The sequence below is a fragment of the Manduca sexta genome, chromosome 26 (genome assembly GCF_014839805.1).
Source record: "Manduca sexta isolate Smith_Timp_Sample1 chromosome 26, JHU_Msex_v1.0, whole genome shotgun sequence".
Lineage (NCBI taxonomy): Eukaryota > Metazoa > Arthropoda > Insecta > Lepidoptera > Sphingidae > Manduca > Manduca sexta.
This window is the reverse complement of record NC_051140.1, coordinates 10,211,336-10,234,338: the sequence shown is the minus strand read 5'-3', so window position 1 is coordinate 10,234,338 and position 23,003 is coordinate 10,211,336. Positions and strand designations below refer to the sequence as shown.

Genomic DNA, 23,003 nt, shown 5'->3' with positions numbered 1-23,003 from the left:
AAAGTTAAGTAATCAAAAATCTTGTTTAGTTATCTCTGAAAACTGCGAATAACATTTTTTTTCAAATTTTCTTATTTTTTAAATTTTTCCCTTTATATCCGCAAATGATAATAATAACACTTACTTATGTAAAAAAAAACAGGTAGTTATATCTTTTGACGAATCGTGAAATTATATGTATGAATTACTCAGCCATGACTTTTCTTTCTTATTTTTTCTTATCAATGAAGGGTCTAAAATTATTATTGTAATGACTCCAAGTTACTAATTTTTGGCACATTATTATTCAATAAGTTTGAGGTTGGTTGGAATTTAGTCGAAACAAAAAACCAGCGCCCATACAAAAAACGGACATGTCCTTTAAAAAGTAAATAAAATGTTCAAAAAGCATAATAAAAATCGATAAAAAAAATAAATAACTGTAAGTTGATTATAGACTTTGGGTTTTAACTCAGCGAAAACTAAATAATTGGCTAAAAGAAAGTAACTAAAATTTACAAACTGGACATGTGCAGCAATAAAATGTTAGCCTTGCAAATATTACTGTAATAAGAATTCAAATCAACGCCTACACTTATAATCTTTAAATGCCTCTAAATTCAATAGCATAACAATCGACTCAGTTTAACGATAAATGCGTCCACGTAAGACCGGTGTCAATACAAACATTGATAAAAATGCGCTCTTTAACAAACCATTTTTATGTGATATATTTATTCTTTTCAAACAACATCTGCAGCAATAAAAATGTTGGCCTTTCAATATTACTCTAATAAAAACATATTACCGCCTACACCTAAAATCTTTAAACTCGCCTCAAATTCATAAATAATAATCGCTGCATATCGATAAATAGTCCAATTAACTACTTCAAAAGGTGTTAAATAGTTCAAATTAGGATGAAAAAAAGGTATTTCGTTATTATCTCAATAACTATTCATATTTAAGATAAAAAAAGATCATTAAGAGGAAATAAAAAATAAACAATATCTCCAAGAAGCTAATAATTTTAGGTCAATTATTTTAACTTTAATGTTAATACATATTTGTAAATACAGAGATTGGAATAAAATGTTATCGTCTAAGTTTTTGAAATAAAATAAAATAACAATTCAAATAATGAAATCTATTAACTATGATTTATTATTATAATATGAATTATTGAACGAATTGAATAAACTGAACAGTTTACATTTTTACGATTCAAAATTAAATCATAATATTATGCAGCCATTGAATTTATTTAATAAATTAATTATAGACTATGGGTTTAAAGAGACCGAAAACTAAAAAATCGGCTTAAAAAGTAGCTAATCATAATTTACTAACAAAATATAGTTGTGACAAATATGGCGGAAATTGCTTTAAAATGATTATTTTTTGAATACAACATAAAGTTTGGTTTGTTAAAAGTTAAAAAGAAGGTAATCAGGCACATAATATGATATAAAATAATTAACACAATGTCGTTTCTTATTTATTAAAAAATAATGCCAAAAGATTTAACAATAAAAACACTGTAAATCGCGATTGTCTCCAAACTATAAAACTTTTGTTATTACGTTCTTTACGTCGACGATATGCATCTTACAAGTATAGGAATTATCGTCATAGCATAGACGTGCGCGCATCAATTTTAATTTCGTTTTCTATTATACACTCAGCAGCGGTTCGGTAGTGTTACGTAACGTCATTGCAGGTAGCCAGTAGGCCTACGACTGATATCGATCTATGCAATCGATCCCAAACCCCGCCTCCCAAACGAAGTAAAACAAATTTGCCAAATTATTTTGACCCTTAGGGTGGTCGACCGCCAACTTTGCTGATTGTACCTATAGTAGTAGAATAAACTCACAATCCGGAAAACGAATTTGTAATATTTGGCATACGGTTAGACCTGGATAAACATATAGGCTTTTCTGTTCCAGTCCAGGTATATGTTCCAATAGGAAATATATGCATTGTTAAATATGATTTTTAATAAGATGACGCCGGCGTAACGGCACACAGAGCGCTACGAATAGCTAGAATAATAAAGTTGGACTAGCATATCACAAGTTGCTATCCATCACTAAACAAATTCATTATAAAACAATTTGAGTTCAGCATGCTTTATCTTTAAGTTTAGAGCAGTATTTTGTCTGTCTATCGCTGGTTTCAGTCTGCTTTGATCGATTAATTATTTAAAATTCGTGTTAGGTTTATTTTCTGTGACGCAGGTAATTGATTGTCACTCCTAATACACTAAAAACTATTTGCAACTAATATAACATGATGAAAGTACCCAAATGAGGTAAATAAACTCAATAAAATTACCAGAAATGCAAACATTTCAAATCACAACATAACCGAAGGTACCTGTCACTGACAATGTACTACTATATACAAGTTACCGTTGACCGTCCATAGAAACACATCTTAAACAACATAATAATATGCTATGACCCATGGACCACAGTACCATGAATACCAGTGAAACAATCTTAAGCAAACATTAAAGTAAGTAATTAAATATTATATACATTATAAATATTACATCTGTTACTAAAATAACTATGATATGAACACAGGGTAGTTATTAAATTGAAGCTCTTGTTTGTATAGGTACAATAAACATAAAATCCCATGTGCTTTAATATTTATATATGATTGAACTACCACTTGATACTAATCGGTACTATGTACCTATATATTCCTGAATCATGTATTTTTCTCTTCCTCTGTGATACATTAGAATATCATATCTTATAATTAATAAGTTTATAAACACATAAAGGTTAAAATCATATTTTTTTAAAAATCTCATTTTTGCTTTCTTGGTGATTTTACGAAGTATGAACAAACCATTTTAATTCATGTAACAATTCCGATTTCTTTGAATATATAATGGTAGAAATGGTAGATCGGAAGCACCACGACGTATTATTATTATATTGTGATTAATGATAAAGTTTTTGCAACAAATTTGAGGCATTTCACAGAGTGGTAATTGCAGTTGGAAACATCAAAATCTATATCTTAAACAATTGAGTGATTTCATAAATGTAAATGGTAAATAAACTATATAATTACCTACTAACAAATTGCCCAACAAGCATGCATGCATGCAACATTGATTATATGCTTGCCATATATTATGAGTGAACACGTGTTATTACTTGCTATCATACTATACATGTGTGCAGATTTATAGATGCACGCTCTAGATTGTTATTCAAAAAATGTACGAAAGGGTACTTAATTAAGACAATGATTTAATATTAAGAATAAGCATGTACAATAAAAAGGCAATGATCTTGTTTGCTGTATACAATCTCTTTAGCAACTTACTACCACGGAGTCCGACACCTGAACCCTTAATATTGATACCCTCCCAACAGAATTTCGGCCACGGCGGCGAATCTCAACGGAGATCAGCCAAGTACACCCAGACATATTATAGTGCATAAGTGTGTGCGCACTACAAAGATGCACTTTTTGTTCCATCACTCTCATAGTCCAGTGAGACAGCAATCCGACAAGACCGGAGAGAGATCAGGCGCAGCACCAACGGCTTTACGAGCTCTCCGTGCCACAGGGGTATCACACCGCCAACTTCCTGACTTTATGCTGCGACTGATAAATTTTTAAGATGGAAATACCCAGTCATAATTATTTTGCCGCGACCCGGGATTAGAACCCAAGACCTGAGCGCGGTAGTTGTGCTCGAAATTTTGCTAACGTAGACTACACGAATATGATTTGTAATATTTTGTTATGACATAGGGAAATAACTATTTGCTTTAGAGATTACTATCGTATTTTCAATTCACATTTACTATGGAATCATTTTAATTCTATAACAACGTATATTGATACGTCATGTTTGCTGAACAGTAAAATAAATGTACAGTCTCCCGTTATTCCAGCGAATTACCCCGGTTATAAACAGATAACGCCGGGAAATTCAAGCTACGCCAAATACATGAAAACAAATGAACATATTTACTTATAATTAGAATGGTAGTTAAACAACAATACTTATTGGTAGAAAGTGATTTAGGTTTTACATTTATGTAATCCTATAAAACAATATAGTATAATGCAGCATATATTGTAAATTTATCTGAGCTTATAGCGGCTTTGTGATTCAACTACATATTTGTGGGCCTGTCGCTGCAGCCAACATGTAATTTAGACAAGCATATAATCAATGTTGGAATATTTAATAATTCATATTAGCTCATGAGCATATACGGAACACTGTCAGTAAAATTAGGCTGAGTACAAATGTGAAAAAAGAAGTTACCACTTTTATGTTTTGATCATTTGTCCCATGCAAACTTAGTAATATTCATCAAAAGAGATTACTATTGAAGATTTAAAGCAAACTGTAAAATCATCAGAAAAGCAACCATCACAATTATGCTTGTAACTTATTAATAGTAAGTATACAGTAACAAATTGTAACTAAACTTTGGCTATGACAATGTCAGTGATAAGGTGTCTTGTTCCCCAAACTAATTGCTAGATAATAGCTGTGCACATACAAACACTAGATCTAAATCACTTTAGCTTAAGTAAAAAGCACTTTGTTCATTAAATAAACTTTTGGATTAGGAAACAACACATCCATTTTTGTCTGGTATATGTCCATCTGATCTCTCTATTTCTGACAGTATAGCATGAAACATGTCAGTTACAGACTGAAAAGAAATATATATTATATTATTAAACATAGGAACAAAAATTATTATCATGTTATCAAGACCAATAACCATGGATGGAAGGCACGTGTGTATGGCGTAGCCTAGTCTCTATAATATTATCTGTGCTATTTTACAAAAGGCAAGTACAGCATATAACGCTTTATTATTCAGGGACTAAAGAACAATCATTGAGATGATTCAGTTATTACTTTCTATTTATCAGTTATAATATTATGTTAATGGTTTAATCACATGATAATTAACATCTGTAAAATATAGCAAACCATACCAAGAAGTTATGGAAACCTAGGACTTTTGGAGCAAAAGATTATTATTATTCTCTTTTATTTATCTATTTTATTAAATATTGTAATGCCCAATTATGTACTTCAGATATGTAAATCTTTTTCATAGTCAGTAAGTACACAACAAGTACTCAAATGTTTTAAATTTATTAAATGTACAGCCAGTGACAAAAGTAGCTGACTAAATTCAAAACTTCAATTTGCATATACATGTTCAGTTATTTTTTTTAATATTATTCCCCAAATGGTTAAATGATTTGAATTTTTCATATGTTCAGCTACTTATGTAGATGACTACATACTTTGTGATTTGCAATTCGTACCTCGACGGAAGTCACGCAATGCAGTGTGTTAATTATAATTGATATACAAGGTTGCGCAAAAGTTGTCACCCAATGTTCTTTGACTGTAATTGTTTTTATGAATGAAAAACTAACTAGTTATGCTTTTGTATTATGTTTTAATTTTTTTTCTATTAAGTAATAGTGCCTTCCCAACACTTGACATCGCCAGAGATTGCGCCAAAGTATCTAGCCACAAGGATCATAATGGCCGTGTCCGATACCAGAACTAACGCCCGCTATCATTCGTAATGTCATATCCGAAAAAAAATTACCTATATTAGTATAACATATAATCATACCCCTATTTTCTTGTAATTATATTTAATATTCTAATGCTTGTGTTATTTTCTTAGTACTAGTTCTAATACCATTAATCCGGAAGAATTAAGCAGTAAAAACATGATAATAATAGGCTAAGGCTCAAAAAAAATGTACCTCACCTATAATTTTCATGAGCCTAACTACGTCGTAACAAAAATGTAAGTTCGAAAGTTAATAAAATTAAAATAAATATTCCTATGTTGGCTACTGTTCACATTTCAATGTTAAGCTATTTAATGGTTTGATATTATTAAATTTAATCGAAAATTATTTGGTATAATAAAATAGCTTACTTCTTACTTCACACAAAAATAAAATGTGTCCAACCCTAGTCAAATATATATATTTTTTATAATGTCTTGAATCATATACTTATAGTGAGCTCTCGTATACATGTTAAAAGCATGTAAATAAAGCTATAATCAGTTTTGTAGGTATATTAAAATAAGCAAAAGCTGAATGAATAACGACTTCAAAACAAAATGTTCCCATTTTGTTTTGAAGTCGTTATTCATTCAACATATGATGCTATTTTTTTATAATGACGACTTTACTACTTTCAAAATGATATATCAGTTTCCTGTCTAACATCTTAGTTTTTGTAGAAATGGGAATTCTTTGGTGAACGTTATTTTTCGTACTTTGTTTTTAGCGATTTTTCAGAAGCAATTTTGCATGGTAAGTAGCTAAAATTGTCTATAAAGTATAAAAACAAATAAAAGGAATATGTACATTGTGATATAGTGTAGTTTATCACTCATTTACATTGCATTTAATTATTTTACGGGTATTTTAGGTTCTGTTATTCACGTGGGTTACGTGTGTTATGTAATTGTGTGACGTAATACACATGCAAGGTATTAAGCTTAGTTTATATTGGAAATATTATCATAATGGCGACCACATATCAAAACTGACGATTGAAGTTAGTCGTTCCATGTTTTGTAAAATAAAATATTATCTAAATATTTCCTTTTTTTTAGATGCCACTAACACCTGCCGAAAGACAAAAGCTCTATCGGGAAAGGCTAAATTATATAATATTAATTATTTTGAATAGGATATAATAATATTGTTCTTGAGTTAAATAAACAAATTGGTGCATATAGTATTTTATTTAAAATAAAGTACTCTTTTTTGGTGTGCACTAATCTTAACAATATTTCCAGTGTGTTGCCTATTTTCTGTGTGTTATCGTGTGTTACAATTCCCGTGTGTTATGGTACATTTTTTGTGAGCCTTAGTCAATAATTGTTTGCAATGAATAATTTTTAATATCAATAAAATATATAAAAAACTTTAATCATAAATTCAATAGGGTTAACTGGAAGGGTTGGAATTTTTCTCTGAGGTCCTTGTGTAGCTTAGTAGAAAGGAAACATCATACACGATGTGTATATGATTTGTGTGAAGTTTTTTTTGTACATGACATAAGTTCCACAAAAAACTAGGTTCTATTTAATTGTAACACTGAGCATTCAGTAGAGCCCTCTGTCTACTGTGTCTTATATTCATTAATAAACCTTGTCAACTTAAGGAATTCACATTTGCCACTATATGCAAAAATTATAACAAGTTCCGATAAGGTGATGACTTTTGCGCTACATTGTAGGAAGCCTGTTTATTTACTTATATAATTTAATTGAATCATATCTAATATGCAAAAAATAATTTCTAGCCATAATTAAAATCAACAATAAAAACTATATATCAATGAATATAAAATAAAGGAAACAAATAGTTACATACTTGAATTAGATCAGTGATCACTGTGATCAGAATTACAAGCCAATAAAAAAAATGTTTCAATGAATTAAATATATTACTTTGATTAAATAAAAAAAAATCACATAAGTGAATAGACAGTTTGTTATATACAAATTGAAAGCCACAGGAAAAGAACAGGGAATGTCTTAATTGATGAATTTTGAGAAAAAGCAATTTGAAAGATTAAAATTATATTATTTTTATTGAGATCAATGCATGCAATAAATTTTGCTTAGAACTGACTAAATTCTTAATAAGCAATATTATTTTAATATTAAATAAACATTTAAGTCTATAAAAATAGGTAAATTCTATCAAAACAAAATTAAACTTCTTTTAACAAATAAAAAAACAAGTAATGTCATAATCAACTTAACCAACATGGATCATATTTTATTGATTCATAACAATATTGAGCTTCTCTAGTACAAAATTTCATTAACTCTTCAAATTTTTATATTTTACTTCCCTTATTGTCAAAAAGTCTTTAAATAAAAAATCAGGAAGCTCCATATGAGTTTCATCACTCATAAACTTATTATTTAAAATATGACAAGACTATCTTACATACCATAACTTCTCTTTGTTTCTGCAAAGGGACCTTGCATATTATCAAAAATTTCCTCATCAAAAACTGGACATTCCCAGTTTTTTTTCGTTTTGGCCATAAAAAAACTGCATTTAAAGGGTCATCTGTTATTTTTTATTGAAATCTAATAATTGGAATTCAATATACCATCAACAAAGATATGATTCTATTAAAATATAAAAAAATGTGACATTCCCTGTTATTTGCTTGTGCCCTTCATTTGAGACTCACCTCATTTCTTTTTGCACTAGTTTCTACAAATGCAGCCTTCCATTTCTCAGCTAGCCTTTTACCTTCTTCAGTGCTTATTTTCCTTTCCAAGTGAAGATCTGTTTTGTTACCAACTAAAACTATAGGGACACTGAAAATATAAAATACTACTTAAAAAAAAAGTCTACAATTTCTATTAATACAGAAATATTTAAAAGGCAAAATTTACAGATAATAGTACATTTTACACTATCTCTATAGCTTCATTAATTACCATTACAAGAAATGTGATTGATTGTTGTGGCACCCAATAAAAATAGTGTCTCTAAGATTATGTTGAGAATATTGGAAACTCCAGTATCAACTGTTGTTCAGCCTGAGAATCAAATCTTAGGGCACACTGTCCGCAGGCATGACACTACCACTTCATCAAGGTTTTTAAAAGTATTATATTTATACTTACTGTATTTTGCCCACCATATCTAAAAGTTTGTCATAAATAATTTGTACTATTTGAAAACTCTTGCTTGAAGTGATAGAATAAACTAAAACATAGCCATGAAAATCCATGCTGTATTGTAATGGAAATATACTATATTCATCCTGTCCTGCTGTGTCCACAAGCTTTACTTCATATTCAGTTGAGTTCAAGCGAATGTACTTTGTGAAAGCTAGAATAAAAATATATCATTAGTAACTAGGATATACAAACAAAACAAATAAACTACATTAAATCACGAACTCCTACAAAATATGATGTGTATTTTTTGTAACAATAATTTACGAATAAAACGGAACTTGCTTAGCAGAAATTCCTATTTGCGAGCAATCAATACTCACTGTTTTCTATCGTAGGGTCGTACGAGTCCACAAATTGTCCTTCTACGAATTGTATGATGAGGGATGATTTACCTAAAAAAGGGTTTTTATAACATCACGTCATTAAATAACAATTATAAGACGCATAAAGTTTAGGAACGACAACTTTACCTACTGATCGGTATCCCATCATAGCAATTTTTCGCTGTTTGAAAGGCATATTTATACGGAGATTAAAACAAATCCTTTACACAATTTGCTCCCGCAAATCAACAAAAATGTGTAACTTTCGTCAAATCAAATTTCTTCGACTTCGATTGTTTGACAATTTGTCAAGTCATATTTTTTATGCACTATTCGTGCAAAAGAGAGGCTATAATCTTATGACCATACTGCCTAGGCTTTTATCTAATCTTATTTTAGGAGCTTGTTTGTAATTTCACAACTATGTCTCTCCATACGTTTGGTTTCATGGGTTTTCACTCTCTTTTCACTGTTAATATATTATATTAATTTACGTGCAAGACATTTTTTACTTGCAATATTTTTTTTATGTATTTACTTTTCCAATTTGTTATGATTGCCTATATTATTTTACGACAATTTATTCATTTTTGTTTATCTAACTAACTGCTAACGGCGCGACATGGCAGCTTTCGCAGTGCGTAGATATAGAGCAGTTGTGATTGGTTTACATTGAGATACAACAACAAACAGCAAGCCGGCAGATAAACAAAGCTGAGTAACAGACTAGAGACTTAGATAAAAAAGGTCTATGAATAAGGGGAATAGAATATAGTAGCTCCTTGCTTATGACATGGCAGCATGATTTCTGATCTTAGCCGGATCCCTGTGGAATGAAAAAAAAAAAAATAGTCTGTGGACGATAGTTTGTCTCTGCGCGACAGCATGAAGGCTGAAGCGTCCATAGAAGCGTCATTCGTCAATGTGTTCGCAATTACTACGACATAGAATCCCTGAATAAATAATATAAAATGGAAATTCCAGTGGAAGTGAAGACGGAGTTGAACTCATTAATTTATCAGTATCTTCAAGGAGTCGACAAATCACTTGCACAAGAGTTTTTCAAGAAGACTAAAGCGGTGAGTACTAAATTCTCCACGAGTTTTATAACCACGTGGGGTCCGGCGACTACACGTGTTCGATTTCTTTATTTTATCGCTTTTAAATTATATATGCATTCAATGATACATTAAGCTCAATTCTTTAGAAAATATGTAGAGTATTCACACGCGGTGAAGTTATTGATTTGGTTCCTATAAAAATGTGTTCTCATATTATGTATAACAAAAATGTATCTATATTGCAGAAGCGTATCGGTTTTATATGCATTACTGATTTCCTGTAATTTTAGGTAAATTGTGTTAGAACGTATTGCTGTTTATCTGGCTTGAGAGACCCAAGTCCAGTACTTCATACGTATTTAGGTTATTTTAGCTGTCATATAAGTACTATAAAAATGTTGATTATTGAAACTTTATCATGCAGTATTTAAAAAATACTGTACCTATAGCCATCTATTATATGGCAAAGCAGGCAGGTTAACCTAAAAATATGTTTCGTATATGTATTAATAAATAATAAATTACAGTAATACACCTAATTTAACAATAATAGTGAATTTGTTTTATATCAGTAATCAACTTAGTGCACCTCTGAAGTATTTGTTTAGATTTTTATGGTTTGTTACTGAGATATAAAGGTAATTTCTTAATAATAATGATCTGGCAGATTTCTCATTTAGTAGATTTTTTATTCCTTTAGTGTTTTTAGTATTTTAAGAATCCCACTTCACCAGTTTTACCCTGGTGAAGCCGATACCTACCATAAATCTTAATGTACCTATTTTGTCTGGTCTCCAAACACTTTATTGTATTATTAAATATTAAATATATTAAAATGTAATAACTAACTAAATCTCTAAAGGAGTCTAATGGATTTGCAGATACTCAACTTAAAAATACAAATTATTAAATATCATTTTAACCCGGCGAGCGTGTGGCGGGTATATCATAGCCCCCATGTTAATTACTGGCGTATATTTTTTGTGCCTGACTTTCAAACTTATAGTCTCTTTGAATAGCTGGAGTTACAGGGTTGCGGAAGGTAATAGTGGCGTGATCACAGTGTTGCGGCAACCTGAATTCGAGTTACATGATTGCAAAGTTCGGGTATGTGATACCCCGCCACATAGCTGGTGTCACAAAAACTAACATTGCTTTTTCTGCTATTTTAACTTATTTTCTTTGTTTAATTGTAGATTTTAATAGAAAATGGATGTTGAAAATAAAAAAAAAACAACTTCGGTCCATGATAGAAGATGTACTTACTAGAACAGGATTTCGCAAACTTTTATTTAGTGCGGACCGCTAATGCCACCTTATGCGACTTTTTTTGCGACCAAAGTCGTAATGTTTGGGTTGATGTTGTTCAGTTGGATTCTTAAATCTGTTTTTACTAGCAGTTTACATCTGTATTTATTTTTTAGATATACAAGAGTGCAAAAGCGTGCACTTTATAGTTTTTCTTTTAATTTTGATTTTAATTGAGGATCCCCTGAGAGGGGCCCTCAGGGGTCCTATGTTTCGAGAAAATCAGGGCAAAGACACTAAATAGACCGATTTCATCCGTAACTTAGGCTTGGCTTTAGTTTACGAACACCTGAAGATGTGAAATGACAAAAAATATATATTCAGATTTATATACGTCAGAGAATTTCTTCCCAGATCAACGAATCACTTTCATCGACTCAAAATGTTCCTGGTCATTTTATTAGATGTAGAGATTACCCCAACAAAAAGAATCATAAGACAAAATACTCATGAACAAGCTGATGAAAGGTTACGAGTGTGGAGCATGCAACGTTTTTTTGCAAAAACTGCACAGATTTTATCTCCAGTTCCTAAGATGTTCCTAAAATTTTTTGTAATTTTTTTTTAGTTTATAAAGAAAATTATTTCATATTCTATCATACGATTAAGTTTTTTTTATCATATTACTGGTTTTACTTCAGTTCCTTTTAGTTTTTAAGAGACTGAAAGTGTTTGCTTGAAATTCAAAGTGACTTATTTCCATCGAGGTAAAAAAATATTTTTTTTAAAATGGCGCGATTGTTTTATTTCCAATGCGTTATGATGGTATTGTCTTATTATACCAAAAAATAAATAGTATAATACTTCTTCAGAAACAAGTTTTATAGCTAATTTTTTAAGGGGTATGTCATACCCCGCCACATACTCCTTGTTACATTTTTTCACCTCACGCTCGCCGGGTTAATATATATTTTTTTCATATAGTTTTTTTTTTACTATCACGCTGAGATCTGGTTCGATTTCTGGGTCAGGGTATATCTGTATATATCATATTAGGTATATCTGTTTTATATAAATTTGTGACAAGTAAATGACTGGTCAGCTTAATCATAAGACTAATGCTATTTGTACATCTTGAAATTCACACATAGTTACTGGAGGCTTTAACTGGAAATTAGTCCACTTGATATTTTACTTGAGAGGGAGAGGTGAAAGAGACCTTTAATAATTTAATAACCAAAGCATTTGAATTTTAAAGTACTACTTTATATTTGTCTACAATAACTTTGTATTTTATTTTTCTTACAGAAACCACGAGGGAAGAAATCGCCCACCCTTATTGACATAATTTCGAAACAATTGAACAAGCAACCAACTAAAGCAGCCGAGAGGTAACAAGAAATATAATTTAAAATTATTTGTTAAATCATTTTATTTTAGTTATACAATAATGCGCCTAATTCAATTTTCAGTGATTCTAGTGACAATGATGAGAATGAAGCACCTAAAAAAACTGTCCAAATGAATGGCAAAAGTCCTGCCCCCAAGAAAAAGCAGGAATCATCAGACTCTGACAGCTCTGAAGATGAAAAACCTAAACAAGTAATTTTTTATTTATATACTTTACTTCCTTTAAAAGTTGTGTTCACAATGATGTTAATATGTTAATTGAGCCAATGTGATATTAATCTGTATATTCGTCACTACCTCTGAGTATATAAAGCCAGATATCAAATTTAAGTTTTTAGAAGAAAATAAATACTTTAATAAATATATTATAATTCTAGGTGAAAAAAAGTATGCCTCCCGCTCAAACTAAAAAGTCAAATGCATCATCTGATGATAGTGACAGTAGTGAGGATAATGCCACATCAAAGCCAAAAAAACAGCCAATAAAGCCACAAGTATCAGCGTCAGCAAAATTGCAAAAAAAACAGGAATCATCAGAAGATAGTAGTGACGATGAGCCTAAGAAAAAGATACCACCCACACATAAACAACAATCAAAACCAACACCTGCAAAGAAAGCAGAGTCTTCAGATACTGATAGCAGTGAAGATGAGAAACCAAAACCTATGCAAAAACAGGGCAAAAAAGAAGCTACACTAGCCAAACCAGCTCCAAAGCCAGTTGAAAAGAAGAAACAGGAATCGTCTTCTGATGACAGTAGTGATGAAGAAACTAAAGTACCACCTAAAGGTACTGTCAAGCCTATAAGTACTCCAGCAAAAGCTCCAATGGTAAAAAAACAAGAATCTTCATCAGATAGTGACAGTAGTGAGGAAGAAAACAAAATAAAAAATAAAGCCACACCAATTAAACCCCAAACTAAAGTAGCAGCCCTTAATACTAAAAAACCAGCATCATCATCAGAGGAAAGCAGTGAGGATGAAAAACCAAAAAAAAATGCTAAGCCAACTCCTAGCAAACAGACTACAGCTAAACCGGCTTCAGCCAAAAAACAAGAATCTGACGATAGTGACGAAAGCAGTGATGATGATAATAAAGTACCGCAAAAACCTGTGCCTAAGCCTCAGGCTACGCCCGCTAAATCTATTTCAAAAGTTTCTGCTAAGAAAGATTCTTCCTCTGAAGATAGTGATGACAGTAGTGAAGATGAAAAACCAAAGGTACCACAAAAAACTGCTGCTAAACCGCAGACTCCAGTTCAAGTCAAGAAACCAAGCAAGAAGGAGTCCTCTGATGATAGTGACGATAGCAGTGATGATGAAACTCCGAAAGTACCACCAAAACTCCCACAAGGTAAAGCAACCAAATCAGGCCCAATTAAACCGCAAGAATCTTCTGATGAAGATTCAAGTGATGAAGATGGACCAAAACAAAAGCCTATCCCGAAGCAACAACTAGGAAAAAATGCAAAATCTTCTGATGATAGCGATGACAGTGAAGACGAACCTCCAACCAAAGTTAAAAAAACTAAGAATGCTGATGAACAGGTAAATCTTTTTGTTTGTAAAAATATTATGTACATAATGCACCTACATTAAGTATAAAGACATAATATCTAGGTATAATTGGGTCGTAATATTACATATTTTGATTACAGACATCTGAAAATAGTTTCCAAGCAGGCAAAAAACGAAAGGCGTCTGGAGATGAACCTGTTCCTGCCAAAAAACCATACAATAATTTTGTTAAAGTAAGATTTTTTTCTCTTCATATAAAATTATTTCAAATTGTATATAATAGTGGTTACGAACAACACTTTTATTTGTTTATATTCATTTTATCACTATTTTTAGGGTACTAACCATGTCTCAACACCAAATGAAAAGGAAGCAGCAAACAATAAACCTGTTCCATTTCGACGTGTTATAACTGAAGCTGTTACTGTAGACCCTAGACTTAAGGATAATTCTTTTGAAGCCAAGGTAAATGCCCTAAAGTTGCAAAACGCCAAGGCGACTCCATGTGATAATGGAACAATATTATTAAAGATTCTTAATCCTATGGCGCAGTTTCGGGCATTTACTTTCAAATAAACTAATTTTATCACATTGTGTAGTCTTGGCGTTAACCTTAGTATTTCTCTCTCTCTCTCTCTGTCAGGAAGGCGAAAGCCAAGAAGGTGAAGATAATGACGATGAATCTGAAGGCAACAAATTTGGCGGTTGGAATAATAGAGGAAGGGGTGGTTTCAATCGCGGTCGTGGATTCAACGACAGGGGAAGAGGTGGACAGAGAGGTCGCGGTGGATTCGGCGACCGCGGTGGCCGTGGAGGAAGAGGCGGGCGGGGCGGATTCGGAGATAGAGGCGGGCATGGAGGATTCGGGGATAGGGGCGGTCGGGGGTTCAATAGAGGGCGCGGTGGAGACCGCGGGGGGCGCGGCGGAGACCGTGGTGGCCGTGGTGGCCGTGGCGATAGACATTCCTGGGGTGGCGATAGAGGAGGGTTTAATAAGGGTGGATTCAATGACAGAAAAAGCTTTGAAGGAGGAGATAATTCTAAAAATAAGAAAATAGTATTTGATTAAGTAGGTAAGGAATATAATTTAAATTGAATAGTTTTTGAAATATGTACAGTTCGATTCAACTTAAGGGCGTGAACTGCGAAGTTCGCTGCGACCGCAGGTCGGCACAGGTGTAATCAAGTCAGCGATATGATATAAGGTTCAATTGAGAACTCTCTTAAAATTATAAATTCAATACAAATGTACAAGGATTGTTTTTAACAATAACATAACGAAAAACAGATCGATTATTGTACTATTGAGCTCGACTGTACATAAACAGAAACGTGCATGTCTCACACCTAAAATATTTAGTTTTGCATGCCAGACATGATGCTCAGAGCCACAAAGAAATTTACATCAAACTATATCTCACTTTGTAAAAAAACTTTAAACTCTTGATTTGCTTGATAAAAATAGTTTATAGTACGACCAAAAATAGGGACTAATTTAGACACGTAGTAACTCCTACTATAAAACATTATCGTAAATGGTCACATTTTATTGTGGTTGTACTTTGTTCATAGAGTGGAGCTCGTGGATCATGGGGTGAACGTGCCAGCCAAGACTTGAAACACACAAGAGGCAAGTCGTTCAAGCATGAGAAGACTAAGAAGAAGAGGGGATCGTACCGCGGAGGAGCCATTGATACGGGTGTACATTCAATTAAATTTGACGATTAAATTAGTTTCAATATATATTAATGTACCTACTTTGAATAATTCAATTTTGAATTGTTCTATGGAATATATAATCAAGTCCACTCTTGAGACATCATTGCATTGGTGTTTATGAGAATATAATAATGAATGGGACATAAACATATGAAGGCTGTAGATAGGCAAATTTTTAATATTGGCTATGCCCATAAGAAGATACTAAGGTATTGACTGAACCACACTGAACACAAGTTGTTTTCTGAAATACATATAATGAAACTCGAATGATTATTTTCCAAATTATATTTTTTTATTATAATTAGTATAAGCTTATGCTATTCTCAACAACCAATGTTTTTCTCTGCAAATTATAATAGTCTAACTAACATAAGAAAACAAAATGAAGTGTTAGGGTAAAAAAATATTTTTTATTTTTCTTGGAATAGACATGAATCTGATTGCAAATCTAGATTTCTTTATCATACTGGAAACAAAAGAATTGTAAATACCAGACAACATTATCTTATTATTGTTTGACTGCTTTTTGCAATCTCTTGAAAAGATTATGAAGGAATTATATTACATCTTTTAACCCTAACTTATAAGGTTTATTGTGCTTGATATACATCTGCAGCTTTACGTTTTATTGATAGTTTCATTTATTTTATGTTTTTAAGGATATTTGTGTAAATAAGTTGAATGATTCTAGGAGGTATTTCATTGACTATTGTATATAATTGATAAGTACTATGGTACTTTTATGTATTAGTGTGTTTATAAGCCGACTAATTTGTTAATTGAAATAGTTAAGTCTACCTTTTAATATAATTTCGTAAAAACACATATTATTTTATTCCGTGTTTTAATATATGTATTTTAACAAAAATTCTATTTATGTTAAAATATAATATTATAACATAATCTATCCTAAAAGTCAACAGAGATAGCTATAGTGTGGGTGACCCATTGCAAATTCGACTACTAGATATCGGCTTTTTTTGCAAAAGGGCTTTTTCACAAAAATACATAGACCTGCTTTTTTCAATGTCCCCCAAAAATAGAGAAAGTACATTTTTTTTTGTATTTTTTCATTAAGGTCCCAATACCCTAAGCTGTATCGGGTGTAAGGGAAAACCTTCTGACAACAAAGAGTGGTAATAGCGGTGATGTTTCCTGAAATGATGGTACTAATCAAATCGCGATCGAATGATTACTGCTTTGCTAGCTTTTTCTAAAATTTCTCTACAGCGTCACATATGGATAGATAAATATGAAGAAAATAATATGTAATGGTGAAGTGTAAAGAGCTGTGGATTAAGAGGTCCTAGATTCGAAACTAAGGTCGAACACTACGTGGATTGTTCTGAAAAAGTTTCTCCGATGCCGAATCTCTTCGAATGAGATAAGCGCAGGCAGAAAAATAAGAAATTAAGCATTAGGCAACAAGTACATACGATACATATTTAATGCACTATTTTTAAGATACAGACTGCAGTCAACACGGGGGAAAAAGTGAATAGGATAGGTACTAGCAATGACGTTTTACAAATAGACGCGTCATACACTAACAAAATTGCACATAAAAACGGGGCACTATTTGCTATAGTCACGTACCTGTACATATAATTACAAATTGGCTCGAAGAAAGAATAAAAAGATTCAGTACACATTCGTTAGAAAAGGATGTATATACACCGACAGTTACGTAACAACGTTAGTGCCGCACGCTCATTGGCCGTTCAGTCGGGCAATTACCTTACTTTCATCTTGTCAGTATTGAGCTCGGACAACGTATCTATGTAATAAAAACATCTTAGGGTACTAGAATTTCCCGGCATACACACTAAACTGTGTGCCTAAAATGTCCCCCGTGAATTCGGTGCGGGGGTAATGCACATATGACATTTTAATTCTTCACGAGTAGGATATTCCGTGGGAGGAACCGCAAGCAAGCAGTGAAAGTGATAACTCTAGCCTCGGGAATGTTTGGTACATTGTTCAAAAACAAGCAAAACTAACTTTTTTTTATTTTCAGAAAATATTCACAATACCATTGCAAATTATGTTCTATTATCATTTTAGATTAAATTCAGAGATTTTGGTGGCTGGTTACGAACTTTGAAGCTGATACTTTGGATTGATTTATAGGCATTTGTCTAAAGAATACAATTAGGCTGCCTTCTGCCAGGATCGGACGGTTTTTCGATGAGTTGAGAGAAGGCTCGAAATTATTTCTTTTCTCATAAAAAAAATACTTAAATAATTTCGGAATTTTATACGTCAAACTGGTTATTATAAAAGTTATTTTTCAATTTATCCTGTTAGTTTCGAAATAAGGACATATCTTTATAGAAATTTAAAACCCTTAGAAAAGATTAGGCGTTCGTAAGATAAGTTCAGGCTAATAACGCTTTTAAAGCTCGTATGATAAAGTCCACGGAGCCAAATAGAAATATTCTCATATCAGTGTCAAGAAGAGTGAAATCCACTTCTTTCAGTCCACTTGACTTGAGAGGTCTCAAATTTTTTTTTTCAAAAAATATTTAGGTAGATCTGGCATTTTACACATCAAACTGGATATTATTAAAGCGAAGTACTTTATTTGATAATTTAATTGCCCTTCAATTATTTCCGTGTAAGCATAAAAATAGATTATGTACTTAAGTATATGTTTATAGAAATTTAAAACCCTTAGAAGTCCATGGGTGAGTTTTTGAGTTTATCGCCTTCAGACAGATACGGCTGGGGTTCTGGGGACTTTATTTTATAATATATTTTTAAGAGGAATAATTCCGTCAAACATATATATTTTTCCCCGCTTATGCAACATTATGATTTGATGCTCCGCTCCTATTGGTCAAAGCGTGATGTACTCATAATATAATAATATCAGCCCTGTATTATACAACTGTCTCACTGTTGGGCACGGACCTCCTTTACTACTGAGAGGGATTAGGCCTTATTAAGCCTCCACCACGCTGGCCCAATGCGGATTGGTAGACTTCACACCCTCGAAATTTTTTATAGAGAATTTCTCAGGTATGCAGGTTTCCTCACGATGTTTTCCTTCACCGTTAAAGCAAAGAATACACACATAATTTTTTTTAGAAAAGTCAGAAGTGTGTGCCCTTGGGATTTGAACCTGCGGACATCCGTCTCGACAGTCCGTTCCATAATTTTTTCAATTCGAATCGGTACTTCCCGAGATTAGCCATTACTGCTCCGCTCCTATTAGGTATAGCGTGATGATATATAGCATATAGCACTCTACGAACAAAGGGCTATCCAACGCAAAAAGATTTTTTCAGTTTGGACCGGTAGTTCCTGAGATTAACCATTACTGCTCCGCTCCTATTGGGTATAGCGTGATGATATATAGCCTATAGTACTCCACGAACAAAGGGCTATCCAACGCAAAAAGAATTTTTCAGTTTGGACCGGTAGTTCCTCAGATTAGCCATTACTGCTCCGCTCCTATTGGGTATAGCGTGATGATATATAGCCTATAGCACTCCACGAACAAAGGGCTATTCAAGGCAAAAATAATTTTTCAGTTTGGACCGGTAGTTCCTGAGATTAGCGCGTTCAAACAAACAAACAAACAAACTCTTCAGCTTTATATAATAGTATAGATAAGATTTTGAATGTAGCCAATGAACTATTTAAGCACTGAACTTTTTACTAGGCTCATAACATTTTAAATGTTTGAAGATTTAGTCTACTATTGATTTTTTTTTGTCTGAAATTTGTTTAAAGTACTTATTTATTTTTTGTGTCAATGGTGCCTCCTTGTTATAGTGGTGGCATATTTGGGTTTGTATCCCAGATATATTATTTTGTGTGGATATTCTTACATACTTTGCATGCTCAGATGCAAACTACTAGGATATTTTATGTAATTTAGATTAATTTATTTAAATAGTAAGGATGACATTGAAACCAACAAAGTTGAAAAAATTGGACCATATGATGCAGAAGTTATCGAACAAACAAATCTATAAAAATAATAGTTTTAAATTATCAAAAATGATTTACTTACATTCTTATGTATTTTTTTTAAAATCTTTTGTGTTGTTAGACCTATGAATTACATTGTCAAAATAAAACTATTTTTTGTTATGTAAGAAGAGAGAAAATTTTCAGTGAAAAGAATGGTAATGATATTTGGCCAGTTTCAAGTAGGATTATTTCTGCAGAACATTGTCCAATTATATCCCATGTCCCGGTTTCACTGTTTTTTTAATGACTGTATGTTACATAAACAACCAGAGTGCTTAATAGTATTTTATTCAATTAAGTCATTAAGCAAAAAGGAAAAAATAACAGCCCATTATACATTGTTTACTCCATTTTAATCATTTTCATGAAATTTTTAATTGCTCTCTTATTCAGTAATGGATTTACTGTCTTTATCACCAAATATGAAACCTGCTATCCTGAAAAGAAACGAAAACTCTCAACATTGACTGATGAGCAGTGCTCAATTTAAATCTGATTGTGAACATGAGTTTATTACATAACTTAGGTGAACATTGTCAATGGTGATTAATAATTCACAATTTTATTTGCGAAATTGAGATGACACGCGCCTAATATCGAAAAAAATGTAATACCCACTTTTTCCATTCAATACACATTCCCACAAACGAAAATGTTAAAAATCCATGCCACATTAATGTTATTGTAGGTGTTGGCCGTCTTTTGTGTCCAAAATTTTTATAAGACCTGTAGTTAATTTGAGTCACCATATTATTAAACCTTCGTAACATTAACATTTTTATTAACATATTTATTGAGATGTATTTATGTTTGTAAAATAGTATTAGTCTGTATCACAAAATGTAAACAAAAACCAGCATTCTGTCAATTTTTTTTTTAATTCGTTCTTGGAGGACAGGTTATAGTCTCGACCATACTGCCTAGTCCTACGTATGTATCAAGTCTAAAGAGAATTATAGTATGAAGCAAAGAGATTTGACATTTATTTCAACATACCCAAATGTTTACATTTTATGAAACTAGATCTCAAATTATGGAACCATATTTTTCTTTTTTCAAAACTGGGATATTTTCATTCATGATTTTCACTTTAAATTTTGTTTTATTCTAAAACGCCGTAAGCACCAAATGACGTCATATATACGGCTCAAGAATTAATAACCTTTGCTTTGCAGTAAAAAAGAAGTGAAGTGACGGTTTTTTCACAGATTTTTCATTGTTCTGAGATTATTTTTTCTTTTTCTTTGAAAGTGACAGTTGTAAAGTATCTATTATAATCTCAGAACAATAACAAGCATACAAGAAGGAGAAATTATCCGCATATACTTATCCATTTTTTTCAAATAGGCCAAAACCGTTGAGAAGAACGAGAAACATATTATGTTGCTAAGATCGGCTTGTCGGCCACCGCGGTCACCTCTATGATGCCGAACTAAAAAGCAAATTAATGTAAAATGTTACAACTTTACTACTATAAAAAAAATACCATACTATTGTATAGATAATCTCTGCCAAGTTACATAATGGGCTGAGAAGTCGTTTATGAGCTAGACCGGTTACAGTGCCGAAGCGCGGCGGCCACCAGAAAGAGCGAACTAGTAAAAACATTCAATCAAACAAAATAATTTAGATCAGAGTTTTCTATCATGTTTTGCATTGCTCTAAGAATTTAATTACATCTGAATATAATATAATAAACTGTTTATATTACTGACGGTGCACCACAACATTTAAAAAACAGATTTAATTTTATTAGCTTTTTCCATTGCTCTTGGATAATTTTTAATCACTCAATATTATAATCAACTATGGCTGTCAAATCAAATTCGGGGCAAGTGCGCCATATATTTGTAAATCAGGGCTTCAAAATATTTTTTTGCTATATTTAAAATGAACAGAGCCATTTATGTTATTTAGTGGAACTGTATTTCAGTTAGTAGCATAGATATAACATTGCGATAATTGTATAACATCAATAGTATTAGATTTTTTTAGGGCAGGTGCACTTACCCCTTCAGCGCACTGGCCCCCCCCCCCCTTGACCTTACTTTTAAAATCACGTAAAAGGTGAGTCTCCTCGTCGCCAATTATAATATTTGTAATCTATATCTATACTTATAATACATCTGTAGAGAGGTCAATTCTGTACATGAAATATATTTCCAAAATAATTATCAGGGGGTGATTAGGGATCGATACTGATGCCAAAAATGCAATTAGTAAAATTTTTGTCTGTCTGTCTGTATAACCGTTATAAAAACAAAAACTACTCGACGGATCTTAACGAAACTTGGTACAATTATTTGTCATACTCCTGTGCTGGTTATAGTATACTTTTCATCACGCTACAATTAATAGGAACAGAGCAGTGAAGGGAAATGTTGGGAAAACGGGAGAAGTTACTCTATTTTTTAAGCTTCCGTCGCGTGTGCAACCTTAATGGTTAAAGCTACACAGAAATCATGTATGACGGAAATGTTCTCCTTAAAATTATGTAAAAAATATCCCACGACAGCATATGTCTATCTTTTATGGTTGACTCACAATAACACGTGTAACTCCTGATAGCTTAGCAGTTCGAAGCTTTCTCATTATATTTGTCTACTCTTACGTTTATAACACTCTCAGTCAACCCTAATTAAAAAAGTTAACATTATTAAATATTCCATAAAAAAGAATCATAGAAATCGGTATAGAAACACCAATGTTATACATGAAATACGCTAATAATAAGTCATCACGCGTGAATACTGAATCATGCTATAAGGATTATTTTTATATATATATATATAAGGTCGCGAACGCACACGCAGGCGGCTTGCTTGGCACCTAGAGGCTAGCGAATCACCGAGCGAGTAGCTTCGTAAAACGAACATTCTCGAACGTTCGCGACCGGCTCCATTTTTGAAGTCCGAAATCCACGCGGGCGAAGCTGCGGGCGGAAGCTAGTTATTAATATACTTCTAATTATTGCCCAAGGAAAAGCCATTTCATCGA

General features: G+C 32.3%; 2 protein-coding genes and 1 long non-coding RNA gene across 4 annotated transcripts; 1 reads left to right on the top strand and 2 right to left on the bottom strand.

Moving 5' to 3' along the window:
• Positions 1 to 2,723: 2,723 nt before the first annotated feature.
• LOC115444882 (GTP-binding protein Rheb homolog) lies at positions 2,724 to 9,469 on the bottom strand. The gene is made up of 5 exons (XM_030170852.2): positions 9,215 to 9,469; positions 9,065 to 9,136; positions 8,688 to 8,895; positions 8,246 to 8,375; positions 2,724 to 4,685 (listed from the first exon to the last, which is right to left on the bottom strand). The coding sequence occupies exons 1-5, from the start codon at positions 9,261 to 9,263 to the stop codon at positions 4,596 to 4,598; spliced, it is 549 nt and encodes a 182-aa protein (XP_030026712.1). The 5' UTR covers positions 9,264 to 9,469; the 3' UTR covers positions 2,724 to 4,595.
• A 432-nt stretch (positions 9,470 to 9,901) lies between these two features.
• On the top strand, positions 9,902 to 16,848 carry LOC115444880 (nucleolar protein dao-5). Of its 2 annotated transcripts, none has more exons than XM_030170850.2 (7): positions 9,902 to 10,146; positions 12,685 to 12,767; positions 12,849 to 12,978; positions 13,164 to 14,333; positions 14,444 to 14,536; positions 14,947 to 15,376; positions 15,876 to 16,848. In XM_030170850.2, exons 1-6 carry the CDS (start codon positions 10,039 to 10,041, stop codon positions 15,370 to 15,372), a joined length of 2,010 nt encoding a protein of 669 aa, XP_030026710.2. In that variant the 5' UTR covers positions 9,902 to 10,038; the 3' UTR covers positions 15,373 to 15,376; positions 15,876 to 16,848. The 2 variants fall into 2 exon arrangements, with proteins under 2 accessions (XP_030026710.2, XP_030026711.2); XM_030170851.2 differs by lacking the exon at positions 14,947 to 15,376 and adding an exon at positions 14,640 to 14,768.
• A 3,428-nt stretch (positions 16,849 to 20,276) lies between these two features.
• Positions 20,277 to 20,883, bottom strand: LOC115444891. Its single transcript, XR_003938766.2, has 2 exons — positions 20,625 to 20,883; positions 20,277 to 20,443 (listed from the first exon to the last, which is right to left on the bottom strand). It is a non-coding gene; the product is annotated as an uncharacterized LOC115444891 (long non-coding RNA).
• Between the last annotated feature and the right edge of the window lie 2,120 nt (positions 20,884 to 23,003).

Bases quoted from the DNA above. Each gene is read 5' to 3' on its own strand.
- LOC115444880 (XM_030170850.2), top strand. From the start codon at position 10,039: ATGGAAATTCCAGTGGAAGTGAAGACGGAGTTGAACTCATTAATTTAT. The intron at 12,768-12,848 runs GTAACAAGAAAT...TTCAATTTTCAG, and splicing joins CCAACTAAAGCAGCCGAGAG to TGATTCTAGTGACAATGATG. The intron at 14,334-14,443 runs GTAAATCTTTTT...TTTTGATTACAG, and splicing joins CTAAGAATGCTGATGAACAG to ACATCTGAAAATAGTTTCCA.
- LOC115444882 (XM_030170852.2), bottom strand. From the start codon at position 9,263: ATGCCTTTCAAACAGCGAAAAATTGCTATGATGGGATACCGATCAGTA. The intron at 9,137-9,214 runs GTAAAGTTGTCG...ACCCTTTTTTAG, and splicing joins GATGGGATACCGATCAGTAG to GTAAATCATCCCTCATCATA. The intron at 4,686-8,245 runs GTGAGTCTCAAA...ATTTCTTTTCAG, and splicing joins CTAGTGCAAAAAGAAATGAG to TCTGTAACTGACATGTTTCA.